The sequence below is a fragment of the Dendrobates tinctorius genome, unplaced genomic scaffold (assembly GCF_039654945.1).
Source record: "Dendrobates tinctorius isolate UK_male_01 unplaced genomic scaffold, ASM3965494v1 ptg000593l, whole genome shotgun sequence".
Taxonomy (NCBI): Eukaryota; Metazoa; Chordata; class Amphibia; order Anura; family Dendrobatidae; genus Dendrobates; species Dendrobates tinctorius.
The window spans coordinates 3631-19602 of record NW_027362250.1 but is presented as its reverse complement, the minus strand read 5'-3'; the positions used below and the strand labels follow the sequence as shown (position 1 = coordinate 19602).

At 45.5% G+C, this 15972-nt stretch overlaps 1 protein-coding gene across 3 annotated transcripts in view; it reads right to left on the bottom strand.

The window, feature by feature from the left end:
- LOC141078762 (Golgi-specific brefeldin A-resistance guanine nucleotide exchange factor 1-like) overlaps positions 1 to 15146 on the bottom strand; it is a 29779-nt gene extending 14633 nt beyond the window's left edge. The window contains exons 1-3 of one of the 3 annotated variants that reach the window (XM_073565218.1): positions 14900 to 15146; positions 14320 to 14438; positions 13747 to 13855 (exon numbers count right to left, since the gene is read on the bottom strand). In XM_073565218.1, the coding sequence (XP_073421319.1) occupies positions 13747 to 13855; positions 14320 to 14400 (190 nt within the window). In that variant the 5' untranslated portion in view covers positions 14401 to 14438; positions 14900 to 15146. The remainder of the gene's footprint in view (positions 1 to 13746; positions 13856 to 14319; positions 14439 to 14899) is intronic. The other 2 variants (XM_073565219.1, XM_073565220.1) reach the window with 2 other exon arrangements.
- Positions 15147 to 15972: the final 826 nt, after the last annotated feature.

The following is a 15972-nucleotide window of genomic DNA, read 5'->3' as shown; positions in this document are numbered from 1 at the left end:
TGGTAGAGTGGGCCCTCAATCTATCCGGCGAGTTCGCGCCTTCCGCCTTGTAGGCGTCTGAGATTACTGAGGCAATCCATCTGGCGATAGTTGCCTTAGAGGCTTTCCCCCCCCTTATTTTTACCCCAAAAGAGGACGAACAAATTTGGGTCAGTACGCCAACTATTTGTGACCTCTAAATAATTAATAACCGCGCATCTCACGTCCAGTGAGTGAAGACGCTGCTCTCTCTCATTACAGGGATTGTCACAGAATGATGGTACCACTATCTCCTGGTTTATATTTTGACGGGAGGATACTTTTGGGATAAATGCCGGGTCTAATCTCAAGATTATACAGTCCTCTCTAATCTGGAGATATGGGTCTCTAGTGGATAGGGCATGGATTTCTCCGATTCTCTTGGCCATGGTAATGGCTACAAGGAAGGCTGTTCTGCGGGTGAGAGTTGAGATAGACATCTCTTTACTGGAAATGTTGGGATCCCTACATAGGAACCCGAGTACCAGGCCAAGGTGCCAAGGCGGGGTGAGCTGCCTAATCGTGGGGCGAAGCCGCTGCTTGGCCTTTACAAATCTTACTACCCAGGATGAGACGCTAACGGATAATCAAAGTAGGAGCTTAAGGCAGAAATATGAACTTTAAAGTGCTGGGCTTAAGACCTATATTAAACCCTGACTGTAGGAAGTTTAAGAAACTAGGGAGGTCAGGGGTAGCCGCCACAAGGTCGGACCTGCCACCGTCCAGACAAAACCTCCTCCAGATCTTCCGGTATATTGCGGATGTAACCGGCTTCCTGCTGGCCTGTAGGGTAGATATGACCTGATCTGATAAGCCCTTTGCCTTTAAGATGTTCCTTTCAGGATCCAAGCTGAGAGGTGAAGTCTTGCTGGATTCTGGTGGCAGATCGGGCATTGGTGGATGAGGTCTTTCCACGGAGGTAGCTCGACCGGGTTTCCCACTGCCATAGCTCCCAGTACGGAAAACCAGCTTCTTTTTGGCCAGTATGGAACCACTACTATTACCTTTGCGCGGTCCTCGCAGATCTTCCTTAACACTGCTGGTATGAGTGCCTGTGGTGGGAATGCGTACGAGAGGGGATCTTCCCAAGTCTGGCTCAGGGCGTCCACACCTTCCGGGTGGTCTGCCGGGTTCAGGGAATAAAATCTGGAGACCTTTGAGTTTCTTCGATTTGCTAACAGGTCTATACTGGGGGTTCCCCAACGTTGACACAGTTGATGAAAAATTTCTTCGTTCAACTCCCATTCTGTCGGTTAGACCTGTTGTCTGCTTAGGTAATCTGCCACCAAGTTTTGGGAACCCTCTAGGTGGAATGCTGTTACCAAGAACACTGCTCTTTCTGCCCAAGAGAATAATCTTTCTGCTAAGGCCTGGAGTGGTGGGTGCCTGGGTCCTCCCTGCTGCTTCAGGAATGACACTGCTGTTATGTTGTCGGATAGTACCCGGATGTGTCGATTCTTTAGGATTGGACGAATCCGCCGCAGAGCTTCCCAGACCGCGTAGAGCTCCCTGTAGTTGTAGGATCTGTTTCAGATTTCGGCCGGCCATCTCCCCTGGAAAATCTTCCCTTCTACGTGGGCTCCCCATCCCCACGTACTGGTGTCTGTGGTGAGTACCACGTATGGAGAGGTAGTCCATAATACGCCCAACTGGAGATTACTGGCCCGTGACCACCACCGTAGCGACTCCCTCACTGGTCCTGACAGCGTTATGGGTCCGTCGAGCGAAGTCTGACTCCTGTTCCATACTGCGAGGATCTGCTTCTGTAACGGTCTCGAGTAGGACTGGGCCCATCTGACACACGGGATGCAGGCCGTCATTAGGCCCAGAACCTCCATTGCTTCTCTTATGGAGGAGCGATGCTTTAAGAGGTCCCTGGCTCGGTCCTGAGCAGTCTTCTGCCTGCGCCAGGGTAGCTGGGATATCCTGTCCTGAGAGTCCAAGAGCACTCCAAGGAAGACCTTCCTGCACTCTGGTATAAGGTCTGATTTTTGCCAGTTGATCTTCCAGCCGAGGGACTCCATTAGAGTTGTTGCTCGGTCCCTGCTTCGGATGAGCGCTTCGAATACTGCCACCAGGAGGAAGTCGTCTAAGTACGGGATGACGACGATACCCTGGCTCCTCTTGAAGGCCACTACCTCCGCTACCAACTTTGTGAAGATTCGGGGGGCCGAGGCCAGGCCGAATGGAAGGCATTGGAACTGCACGTGGCAGGTCCGGGTTGGAAATTTGACCGCAAATCTTAGTAACCTCTGGGATGAGGGGTGGATAGGGACCTGATCGTACGCACTCTTCAGGTCGAGAGTGCACATGACCGCGTCCCTGTCTATTAACTGTATTGCGGACCGAATAGATTCCATCCGGAATCTCTTGTACCTGACCCAGGTATTTAGGGGCTTTAAATTTATAATAGTCCGGGCCTCGCCAGATGGCTTCGTAATGGAGAACAGGGAGGAGTAGTGTCCTCTTCCCCTTTCTTTCAGAGGAACTGGCACTATAACCTCTGACCTGATCATGTCCTGTATGTCTGCCCACATTGGTGAGTCCACCTGGACTACTGTAGGGGTAATATCTGTCGGGGGGGGGGGGGGGGGAATGGAGCTCTATAACTGTAGCCCTCCGTGACGGTTCTGAGGACCCACAGATTCTGGGTAACTCGGAACCAATTTGCTGCGAAGTGGCAAAGTCTTCCCCCAATACCTATTGCATCATTGCCTCCTAGATCTGGAGGTTGACGGATAAATTGAGCTCTTGCTTCTCCCTCCTTGGCCGTGGGGGCTTCTGTACGAGCCTCTATTAGACCTAACCTGGGTCCTAGAATCTGTTTGTCTCCTATAGAAGGGCACTCTTCGAAAGGTCTGGGGCTGCTTAGGCTTTTCTTCTGGGAAACCTTTATTTTTGTCGGACACCAGCTCCAGGATATTATCCAGGGCTGGTCCGAATACTCTTAGACGTGAGAAGGGAAGGGAGCAGAGCTTTGCTTTAGAAGCGTTATCTCCTAACCAAGATTTAAGCAGACTGCTCTTCGGGCGGCATTAGAGAGGGAGCTATTCCTGGCTGCAAATCTAACTGATTCGGCCGACGTATCTGATAGGAACGCTGTGGCCGACTTCATGAGGGGAAGGGAAGCTAGGATCTCAGACCTAGGGGTCTTATTGGTAAGGTGATCCTCCAACTGCCCCAACCACAGAAACATAGATCTGGCCACCGAGGTGGCTGCTATGTTGGCCTTGATAAGGGCCCCCGAGGTCTCCCAAGTTCTTTTTAATAGAACGTCCGCCTTCCTGTCCATCGGGTCCCGGAGACTTGATGAATCCTCGAACGTGATAGCGGTCTTCTTGGTGACCTTGGCTACCGGAACATCGATCTTCAGAACCTCCTCCCATGACCGTGTCTCTTCAGGATCAAACGGCAGTCAACCCTTAAAGTCCCGGGATAGACGTCTTTCCGCCGCCTCCTACTCCTCGCGAATCATTGTCTTGATGTATTCGCTTACGGGGAACACTATCTGGGTTTGAGACACAAGACCTCCATACATTAGGTCCTGTCTGGATTGCGGTTTAGGAACTTCCATCTGCATGGTGTTCCTCACCGCCTGGACCATTTCGTCCGTGTCCTCAAGTCTGAACAGGTATTTCCTGCCCTGGTCCTGCTTGTCCGCCAGGATCTCTCCTTCCTCCTCTGGATCTGAGTCCCGGAAGTCAGACCTCTCCTCGGAGCTTGGCCCGGACACCTCCGCCTCCCACCTAGGACGCTTACGGCTTGGCCCTGGGCTGGGGGATTGCCGCTGTGCAAGACTGCCTCTGGAGGCCTGGACCACCTCCCGAATCAGGGATCTCATCTCGGCTAGGAGGGACGGCTGCTCTTCTATCACCCTTGACGTGCAGGGCCCGCAGAGGGTTTTGGCATAGGTGTCTGGCAGCTTTACCCTGCATACTGGGCATCTGACAGATTTGGTCCTTGGCCACTGTCGGGGGGCTGCTGGGGTTCCCTTATCCTATTGACAAGATAGGGTAGTCAGGCTATTGCCCTGGGCCGCAGTGAATAGCCTGGGGAGGGAGCTTTGCGCCAAGCGCACTTCCCCCTCCGTTCGTCTGCTCTGTGTCCATCCTCCTTGCGCTTCCAGAGAGACGCCAGGCTCCTGGAGCGCGCGCCGACGTTCAAACCCGGCGCGTGACGCCACCGGAAGTGACGCGCGTTCACTGCGATAGGCCGGGAATCTCTCTGGCCACTTCCTCCAACGCACCCCGCCGCCTCCTGATGCCAGCGCCCGCCTTGCCTGCGAGGGCCCGGCCTTCGCCACCCGGCGGCCACACTTGGAGCCGAGAGCCTCCCGCCGGGAGGAGCGGCTCCCTCCAGGAGTGTCGTCCTGCTCCTGGCCTTTGGGGAAGAGGGAAAACCGTACATAACAAAACGTGTAATTGCAATAATTTTGGGAGAAATACTTCATTTTCTCTAACAATTTCAAGGGTGCCAACACTTTCGGCCATGACAAAGCCGAATAATATTGCACGCCCCACTTTTCAGTTTTTGAATTTCCACAAAAATTTAAAAATAACCAATAAATTTAGCTCAACTTCACAATTGTGTCCCACTTGTTGATTTTTCACCAAAAATTTACATTTGGTGTCTTTATGTTTGAAGCATGACATGTGGGAAAAGGTTGAAAAGTTCCAGGGAGCCGAATACTTTCACAAGGCACTGTATTTGAATATTCACATTGTAGATTAAAAGGCAGCAACACCATTAAGTTACACGTAAAAAATCAAGTAGTAAAGAAAAATGTGTGAAACAAACCAGAATATCTGTTACACCTTAGTTTGCCCAAATAAACCACTTTTCCTTTACATTTCTTCATCTTTCTCTCAAGCAGCTTCATCAGGTCAACACCTGGAATCACTTCTTAGGAACAGGCATGTCTTTTCAAAAGTTGATCTGTGGAATCACCAGTCTTCAGAAAGAGTTTGCGACCAATAGGTGTGTTTTCCAGAGGTAGTGTTGGAATACAGATCCATATCACAATACTATACCACTGAGCACTACCACAACAGTTCAAAATCAGTTTATAGCAAAAAGCACTCAAGAAAGTAAAGAGAAACAGTCCATTGTTAACTTTAAGACATGAAGGTCAGTCAATCCAGAAAATTGCTGGAGTCTTAACGGTATATTCAAGTGGTCATGAAAATAATCAAATCGCTATAATCAAACTGGATTACATAAGGATCGCCCAAGTAAAGGAAAACTAAGAATCACCTGTACTGCAGAAGATCAGTTTATCAGTTATCAGACTCAAACGTAAATTGACAGCACCTCAGATAACAGTCCTCAAATTAAGCATGGACATTAAGTAGCAGACACATCTCAGATTCAACTGTACAGAGGAAAGGAAACGGCGAGAAGCAAGCCTTTATTGTTGAATCACTACAAAGAGGCCACTACTGAAGACTAGGGATGAGCAAACGTGTGCGGTGATACTTGGCTATCACTCGTGTATCTGCGTTTTCGGCTGTGCTTGGCACTCGGCGAATGCATTAGCCGATGCTCGGATTTGAAGCTCGAATCCTCGCCCCGCATGTTTGGCATCTGTAACACAGCCAATAAAAACAGGCGCTGCCCAGCTCAGCACACGAACTCAATTGCACAGCTCATGGACAGTTGTTATTGGAGGGATAGGGTGGTTGTCCAGGCCTGTGTGCACAGTTTAATGAATAAGAGTTCTGTAACGTTGATAAATGTTGACACTGGTGCTGATGTTGAACCATCATACTAACAATTCTTCTAAGGGCTAATCTTGTGCTTTGCTTTTTGTATCAGACACATTCTGCATTTAGCCTAGGGATGTACAGGAGCAGGGAGTGTGTCAGTATACAGCCTCTACTCAGGGCTTAGACTGTTGCTAAAGATATAGCTGATGCATGTGCCCACATCGTTTAATTGGGGTGGTGAAAAATTTGACTATATTGTCATCGATAGAGTACTTCGTGCTTTGCGTTACATTTTGGTGGTATATAACACTCCAAACAAGCATTAAAGAAAAAACAGGCATGGTCGTGTGTGTTAATGGCTGTAATCTAGTAGCAGCTGTGAAGCTTGGCAAGCTCACACATGTACCATGCTTGGTCCACGTGCTCAACTTGGTAGCTCAGCAGTTTCTGAAAACCTACCTGGATTAGCCTGAGCTTCTGGTCAAGGTACGTCGTGTCAGCGGCCATTTACATAAGTCAGCAACAGCTGCTCTGGCAGTGCTGCCGCAGCGCATGCAAGTGCCAGCTCATCGAATGATGCGCGACACCACACGCTCGAACTCCACACTGCACATGCTGGCAAAGCTTTGTGAGCAGCAGAGGCCAGTTGTGAAATTATCAGCTCCAACAAGCACATCAGTATTCTGGTCAGCCTCCACACATAACTGAAGAGTGGGCATGGATATCTGACATTTGTGCGGTTCTCCATGACTTGGAGGTCTCCACGAGGATGGTGAGCAGCTATGACGCCATCTTCAGAACTTCTGTGCCTACTTAAACAGTCATTGACATACATGAAGCTTTGCATGCAGCCCAGGTGGAGATGGAGGAAGACATGACACAAGATACTACACAGCCAAGCCTCATCTCCTCTGCTCAGTTCGGATTGGGTAACAATGAGAAGGTGGGGGCTGAGGAAGAGGAGGAGGAACAGGAGATGGTTGATAGCGCAACAGAGGCACACACAAGCTTTGTCCAGTGTCTCCTACGTGGATGGGCTGATGAGGGGGAATGAGCAGGAGGATGAAGAGATGGAGAGAAGTCATCATGTTTGAGACAGGGAAATGTTGGCTCTAGGCACCATGGCACATATGGCAGACATTATGTACTGCAGCTTTTCCCGTGATCCTCGCATTAAAAAAAAAAAAAAAAAAAAAGTTCTGGTTTTTCACCCTGTTAGACCCATGCTACAAGGAAAACACTGCATTTCTCCTTCCTGAGGTGGATGGGTATTCTAAAAAAACAACAACAACTAAATACAGTGCTATACCAGAAGGCCATTGTGGAAAGTCTGTTGAAAAAATTGCCATTAGACAACGCTAGCAGCCGGGGGGGGGGCAAGGATGAGAGTCGCGGGAGACACTCACCGGGTACAACAGAGGCATGGGTACACTGTCAAAGGACAGGGTCAATTTCATGACACCAACCCAGTATCCTGGCCCCGATGACCAGGTATATTTGACAAGGAGAGAAAAGTTTTTAAAGAGCAAGCAATATCTGACCAACAAAACCAGCGTACTCCCCAATTCCTCTGCGACCTTCAGCTGTTGGATCTCAAAACTGGACACGTAACATATGCTGTCCCTCTATGCCTTGGAGGTGTTGTGTTGCCCTGCCGCTAGCGTCTTGTCTGAGCGGGGTTTTTATTGCCGCCTGAGGGTCATAATAGACAAATGCTTTTGCTTGTCAACAAGAAGTGCTGACACGCTCACTCTGATAAAAATCAACAAAGTCTGGATTAGCCGCGACTTTTCCACACCACCAAATGACAAAAGCCCATAGTGTGTTTTTAATCTTCAATATTTGAATGAGTACTGGCAGGACTTGGTTTGCCTTCAACGGTCTATGAATGACTGTATGACCCTCCTTACTTTTTCCTGGCTTTGCACTTTGAGCAAAGCCTTTATGAGTGTAGGAGTACATCAATTACACTTAATTTTATTATGAGGCGCTACAGTTGGTGCCTTTAAGGATGTATGGATGACCCTGCTTGTAATTTTTGGCAAACTTTACGCATCATGCATATTCTTTATGAGTCTTGAAGTACCGCTACACAACAGTTTGAACATAATATGTATACGAGTCCCTCCTTTATGTCTAATACAGGGTGTATCAGAGTCCTTCTTCCATATCATTTTTGGCAGTTATTGCTTCCTTCATAAATTTCACTGAAAATTCTAATTTTGTAATACAAAATTAATAAAACTATAATAAAAAATAATTTGTTTAAATTATTTTTTTAAAAATCCTTTTTAAATTTTGCTTTATATACAAATCATCTTACAGGAAATATATTGTACAGGAAATATTTCTTAACATTTTTTTCCTGTAAACTTCAATTTCTCGTTGATTTTGAATGTTTTATGGTCATTCCTTAACCCCTTACCTACAATTGACGTAATATTCCGTCCATGTGACCATGGACCTAATTATCATGGACGGAATATTACGTCATCGCGATCAGCGGCGCCCACGTGGTGAGCGCCGCTGATCGCGGCCGAGTGTCAGCTAATTATCATAGCTGACACCTGGCACAATGTGTCAGGGGCGGTCACGGACTGCCCCAGACACGTTAACCCCTTGCACAAAGCGCAGGCATGAGGAAGTCTGCAGTAGTGCCTGTGACAGATCGCTGATCTGTCACAGTGATCTGTGATGTGACAGATCAGCGATCTGTCACAGGACAGTGATGTCCCACCTGGGACAAGGTAATAAAGTTAAAAAAAAAAAAAAAAAAAAAAAAAAAGTGTTAAAAATAATTTAAAAAAAAAAAAAATTCGCTAAATAAATTAGTAAAAAAAAAAAATATTCCCCAATAAATCCATTTTTTCAAAATAAAATAAAAACAAAAACAATAAAAGTACACATATTTGGTATCGCCGCGTCTGTAATGACCTGCCCTATAAAACTGTCCCATTAGTTAACCCCTTTAGCGAACCCCTTAAAAAATAAAAAACGAAGCAAAAAATAATGATTTATTATCATACCACCGAACAAAAAATGCAATAACGCGCGATCAAAAAGACGCATATAAATATCCATGGTACCGCTGAAAACGTCATCTTGTCCCGCAAAAAACGAGCCGCCATACAGCATCATCCGCAAAAAAATAAAAAAAGTTATAGCTCGCAGAATAAAAGCGATACAAAAATAATTTTTTATATAAAATTGTTTTCATTGCAAAAAACCGACAAAACATAAAAAAACGACCTAAATGAGGTATTGCTGTAACCGTACTGACCCGAAGAATAAAAACGCGTTATCAATTTTACCGCACACGGAACGGTGTAAACGCTCCCCCCAAAAGAAATTCATGAAACGCTGGTTTTTGTTCATTCTGCGTCCCAAAAATCGGAATAAAAAGCGATCAAAAAATGTCACGTGCCCGAAAATGGTACCAATAAAAACGTCAACTCGTCCCGCAAAAAATAAGACCTCACATGACTCGGTGGGTCAAAATACGGAAAAATTATAGCTCACAATATGTGGTGATGCAAAAACTATTTTTACAATAAAAAGCGTCTTTTAGCGTGCGACAGCCGCCAAACATAAAAACCGCCATAAATCGTAAATCAAACCTCCCGTTATCACCCCCTTAGTTAGGGAAAAATAATAAAACTAAAAGAAAATGTATTTATTTCCATTTTCCGGCTAGGGCTAGGGCTAGGGCTAGGGCTAGGGCTAGGGTTAGGGCTAGGGTTAGGGCTAGGGTTAGGGCTAGGGTTAGGGCTAGGGTTAGGGCTAGGGTTAGGGCTAGGGTTAGGGCTAGGGTTAGGGCTAGGGTTAGGGCTAGGGTTAGGGCTAGGGTTAGGGCTAGGGTTAGGGCTAGGGTTAGGGCTAGGGTTAGGGCTAGGGTTAGGGCTAGGGTTAGGGCTAGGGTTAGGGCTAGGGCTAGGGTTAGGGCTAGGGTTAGGGCTAGGGTTAGGGCTAGGGTTAGGGCTAGGGTTAGGGCTAGGGTTAGGGCTAGGGTTAGGGCTAGGGTTAGGGCTAGGGTTAGGGCTAGGGTTAGGGCTAGGGTTAGGGCTAGGGTTAGGGCTAGGGTTAGGGCTAGGGTTAGGGCTAGGGTTAGGGCTAGGGTTAGGGCTAGGGTTAGGGCTAGGGTTAGGGCTAGGGTTAGGGCTAGGGTTAGGGCTAGGGTTAGGGCTAGGGTTAGGGCTAGGGTTAGGGCTAGGGTTAGGGCTAGGGTTAGGGCTAGGGTTAGGGCTAGGGTTAGGGCTAGGGTTAGGGCTAGGGTTAGGGCTAGGGTTAGGGCTAGGGTTAGGGCTAGGGTTAGGGCTAGGGTTAGGGCTAGGGTTAGGGCTAGGGTTAGGGCTAGGGTTAGGGCTAGGGTTAGGGCTAGGGTTAGGGCTAGGGCTAGGGTTAGGGCTAGGGTTAGGGCTAGGGTTAGGGGTGTGTTGAGGTTAGGGTTGGAGTTATAATTGGGGGTTTCCACTGTTTGGGCACATCAGGTGCTCTCCAAAGGCAACATGGCGTCTGATCTCAATTCCAGCCAATTCTGCGTTGAAAAAGTCAAATGGTGCTCCTTCCCTTCCAAGCTCTGCCATGTGCCCAAACAGTGTTTTACCCCCACATGTAGGGTATCAGCCTACTCAGGACAAATTACAAAACAACTTTTGGGGTCCAATTTCTCCTGTTACCCTTAGGAAAATAAAAAATTGGGGGCAAAAATATAATTTTGCGGAAAAAAATGTTTTTTTTATTTTCACGCCCAGGCGTTATAAACTTCTGTGAAGCACTTGGGGGTTCAAAGTGCTCTCCACACATCTAGATAAGCTCCGTGGGGGGTCTAGTTTCCAAAATGGGGTCACTTGTGGGGAGTTTCAATAGTTTAGGTACATCAGGGGCTCTCCAAACGCACATGACACCCGCAGACCAATCCATCAAAGTCTGCATTCCAAAACGTCACTACTTCCCTTCCGAGCCCCGACGTGTGCCCATACAGTAGTTTTCTCCCACATATGAGGTATCAGCGTACTCAGGACAAATTGGACAACAACTTTTGGGGTCCAATTTCTCCTGTTACCCTTGGGAAAATAAAAAAATGGGGACTAAAAGATCATGTTTGTGGAAAAAATACGATTTTTTTATTTTCACGCCCGGACGTTATAAACTTCAGTGAAGCACTGGGGGGTTCAAAGTGCTCACCACACATCTAGATAAGTTCCTTGGGGGGTCTAGTTTCCAAAATGGGGTCACTTGTGGGGGGTTTCCACTGTTCAGGTACATCAGGGGCTCTCCAAACGCACATGACACCCGCAGACCAATCCATCCAACAGGGGGTTTCCACTGTTTTGGTACATCAGGGGTTTTCCAATCGCGACATGGTGTCCGATCTCAATTCTAGCCAAAAACGTCAAATGGCGCTGCTTCCCTTCCGAGCTCTGCTATGCGCCCAAATAGTCATTTACACCCACATATGGGGTATCAGCGTACTCAGGACAAATTGCACAATATCTTTTAGGGTCCTGTTACCCTTGGAAAAATAAAAATTGGGGGTGAAAAGATAATTTGTGGAAAAAATATGATTTTTTAATTGTACCGCTGTACGTTATAAACTTCTGTGAAGCCCTTGTGGGTTCAAAGTTCTCACCACATATCTAGATAAGTTCCTTGGGGGGGTCTAGTTTCCAAAATGGGGTCACTTGTGGGGTTTCCACTGTTTAGGTACATCAGGGGCTCTCCAAACGCGACATGGCGTCCGATCTGAATTCCAGCCAATTTTGCATTGAAAAAGTCAAACGGCGCTCCTTCCCTACTGAGGTCTGCCATGCGCCGCAACAGTGGTTCCCCCCCACATATCAGGTATCAGCGTACTCAGGACAAATTGCACAATAACTTTTGCAGTCCAATTTCTCCTGTTACCCTTGGTAAAATAAAGAAAATTGAACCTGAAGTATTTTTTTTGTGAAAAAAAGTTAAATGTTCATTTTTTTTTTAATATTCAAAAAATTCCTGTGACGCACCTAAAGGGATAATAAACTTCTTGAATGTGGTTTTAAGCACCTTAAGGGGTGCAGTTTTTAGAATGGTGTCACTTTTGGGTATTTTCTATCATATAGACCCCTCAAAGTGGCTTCAAATGTGAAGTGGTCCCTAAAAATAAAATGGTGTTGCAAAAATGAGAAATCGCTGGTCAATTTTTAACCCTTATAACTTCCTAACAAAAAAAAATTTTGGTTCCAAAATTGTGCTGATGTAAAGTAAACATGTGGGAAATGTTATGCATTAAGTTTTTTGTGTGCCGTATCGCTGTGATTTAAGGGCATAAAAAATCAAAGTTGGAAAATTGCGGAATTTTCAAAATTTTCGCCAAATTTCCGTTTTTTTCACAAATAAACGCAAGTTATTTGAATGCAATCACCGGGATCCATGAAAGCGTTCCAGAGTTATGACCTCATAAAGGTACAGTGGTCAGAATTGTAAAAATTGGCCCGGGAGTTAACGTGCAAACCACCCTTGGTAGTGAAGGGGTTAAACTGGAGTAAAAGTTTGACACCATTGTTTTCAGAATGATCTGGGATACAGATGCCTCCAGGGGTCTTCCACGTGCAGTTCTCTTTCCAGTCAGCACTTATTCCACACATTTCAACATTTTCACTAACACCCAGACCTCCTTGTAGGGTCTGCCGGAAAAATGCTTGGATTTTCCAATGCACTCCCATTATACTCATTACTCGAATTAGGAATTACTTGGTTCGACTAACGAGAATCTGGGCATTTTAGTGCTCACTCATTCTTACTGAAGGCCATAAATAAGAAGAAACTTGTTTGGGTCAGGCAACACAACACTTAATTAGCGGGCATATGTCCTATGGTGTGACGAGTCAAAATTTGAGATTATTGGTTCCAACCGCCATGTATTTGTCAGATGCAAAAAAAAAAAGTGAAAGGATGGTTTATACTTGTGTGGTGCCCACTGTGAAGTCTGGAGGGGGAGGTGTGGTGGTGACATGGACACAGATTTATTCCAAATTCATGGCACACTTAGGCCTGTTTCACACCAGTTTTTTTGTCAGTCAAAATCCGCTAAAATGGCGGATAACGGATCTGTTCCTGTACTGACCACAACGTGTGGCACCAGACCGTTATTTTAACGGATCCGTAGAAGCAAGAATTTTAAAGGTGGAGAGAGAGGAGAGGAGAGAGAATTTTTCAGCCGCCAGAACAGAGTTTAGGGTTAAATTTGCGGCTGAGTGAAGTCTTTCGGGCATGCGCAGTGAGAAATGCGGATCCGGCCGCCCGAAAAAACGTTGCATGGTCTGTCCGGGCATGTCGGCGGCCGCCAAAATTTTGGCGGATCTGCAAAAAGACGGATCCAACGGATGCCCATACATCAAGATCCGCCGATAATGCAAGTCAATGGGGGGAAAAAACGGATCCTCCAATAAAAATGGCGGATCCGTTTTTTTTTTTTTTTTTTTTTTTTTTTTTTGCAAAACGGCGGATTTTGACTGATGAAGCCAAACGGATGTGTGAAACAGGCCTTACCCAGCATGGCCACCACAGCATTCTGCAACAACATGCCATTTCATCTGGTTTGCATTTAGGGGGACAATCATTTGTGTTGCAACAGGACAAGGATTCATAACACATTCAGGCTATGTAAGAACTATATGACCAAGGAGATGGATGGATTGCTGCATCAGATGACATGGCTTTCACAATCACCCAACCTCAACTGAAATGGTTTGAGAGGATGAAGGAAAAGCAGCCAACAAGTTCTCAGCACTTCTGGTAACTCCTTCAACACTGAAGCCGCTGCAGGTAAGCAACAGATAAAGCTGCTTGAGAGAATGCCAAGAGTATATAAAGCTCTCATCAGAGAAAAAGGGAGGACCGTTAAGGTTTAACACATCGTTGTTTGCACATACTACATTGAACTACTGTACCCAATTAAATATTTTAGGAGTCTGAGTCGATCCATTTTATACAGGCTGACTCCACAGCATATGCCATGTACGCCTACCTTACGAAAAATACTTACCGCTGAGCCTCATTTCAAAGCATATACGGAAGCAGGACTGCATGATCTCACACACAGACTCATTGGTCAAGTGGGCGCCTACTGGAGTGAGCAGCAGGGTGCGTAAAACCTGTACAAAAAGATAGGTTCCATTATAAACTGGAAGGTACAGTTAGTAACCAATAAACCTTATAAAAGTTATGCAACAAATTAAGGAAGTCATGCACAAGACAAACGGGGAGAATGGAGCTAATTATTTCCGTGCCGCCGCCTCTGTCCATTACACTGATGATTTTCAGCATTCTCTACACTTCTGGTGCTCCAGCCCTCCCCTCCCAGGAAGGAATATTTTCTGGTACAGCCTGACAAATGCTTGAAATCAATTAATTGAAGCGTTTAATTATCTTTTATTTGAAAAAGCTTTTACTTCAGGTACATGAGACCCCTGTTTAAAAATAACATTAGGCGCAAATCTCTTCCAGAGTCAAAACATGGCCCGTGTCTCCGTGTAACAGGATACAAAGAGCTTAAGCAATTCATCTAATTGCCCCTTGAATAAGGACAGGGGGGATGCAGTCCCCTCTCTCGTGTTACCTGCAGGATTTTCATCAGCACAACCTCATCGCTGGCTGGGTCAGTGCCAACAAAGCGGGCGTGTGTAACTGCATCTGCCATGTTCTCAATTCCTTCAGCTGTGCCATCATGGACTGGATCTACAGAACAGAAACATCACACAAATATTTGTTCATTTAAAAAAAGTATTGGAGAAACTTTGCACAATTTATATAAATAAAACACAATGGATGCGTCTAAGAACATGTTGGCACTGCTCATCTATATCTTGCTATATTGTGGTCCAGTATCGGCTACAGAAGCGGTTGAAAATGTGATCATGTAGGATTTTCTATATGGTGGTAACCGAACCAATTCACACTACTTTTGGGAAAGCTAATATGGCAGCGCTACATACAACACCAATATGAAACTGGCATTGTGCATATGGCCTGCCTATTCTGAAGAATTCCACCAGAGGGCAGTAAGGGGATAATGTGGAATTTTCTTAGACTTATAAATATTGCAAACCAAAAGTAAAGCTGAAAATGAAATGACAGGCACAATATGGATCTGAGCAATGGACCACACAGCAGCCAAATATCATGATGTAGACACTCACCTATTAGTGCATAAGAAAGAAACTTGTTCACCGAGGTCAAAGCAAGTCCAGTAATGGGGCCAGTGGTATCTTCAGAACGAATAACCTCCAGGAACGGACGAAGAAATACATTGGGCTCAATTTCAGATAGATCTGCAAGAAAAAGGAGAACAAGACTCAGGATATGTCACGGGATTTCCAAATACGGCATTAAGCTCTTATATTTATTACTGTTAGGCTATGTACGTATGCAGAAAATTTCTGCATGAAAACCGGACTCCTTCCCAGAAAACGCACGTTTTTGCCGCCATTTTTTCTAGAGCGTCCCCAGACACACAGAAAATAGCCAGAAATGCGGAATTTACCGTGAAATTGAGCATGCTGCGTTTTTTACCGCAAAGTTTTTTTCGCGCTAAAAAACTCATCAATATGCACAAAAAGTGCAAAATGCATTAAAATGAATGGGGAGCTTCTTTTAGGCGTTTTTTGAGCGGATTTTTTGGTAAGTCCGCTGGAAAACCGCGAAAAAAAAAACGCAACGTGTGAACACAGCCTTAACTCGGAGTCAGACTATCAACAGGAGGGCTGGCAGAGTTATAAATGATATAAAAATAATTATGTAATATATTATACCGCTATATCTTTACAGATAAATCTCTTGCATCTCCCATTTCCTTGTAGATTGTAAGCTCTTGTGAGCAGGGACCTCATTCCTATTGTAATTAGGTTATTCTGTGAGGTCTGATACTGTTTGTACATGAATCCTCTCAGCTGTAAAGTGCATGGAAAATGGCACAATAGAAATAAAATTTATGTTTTTTAGAAAAAGTTTGAGCCTCATTGTCTTTTACACAGCAGAAATGCTATGTGAACAGGGCCTGAGGTGTACTTGACATATCTGTTTGTATTGTAAAACACAATTTCAACAGCTCATCAGTATTCATACAGAATATAATACGAAAAGCGCAAGTCAAATGGAAATCCGCACATCTGTTTCAAACAAATTGCAACACACACACCGTTAATATCATATATAAAAACGGATACACTCGTCTAAAAACGCAATTGTATGCATGTGTTGCACAACAGATTGT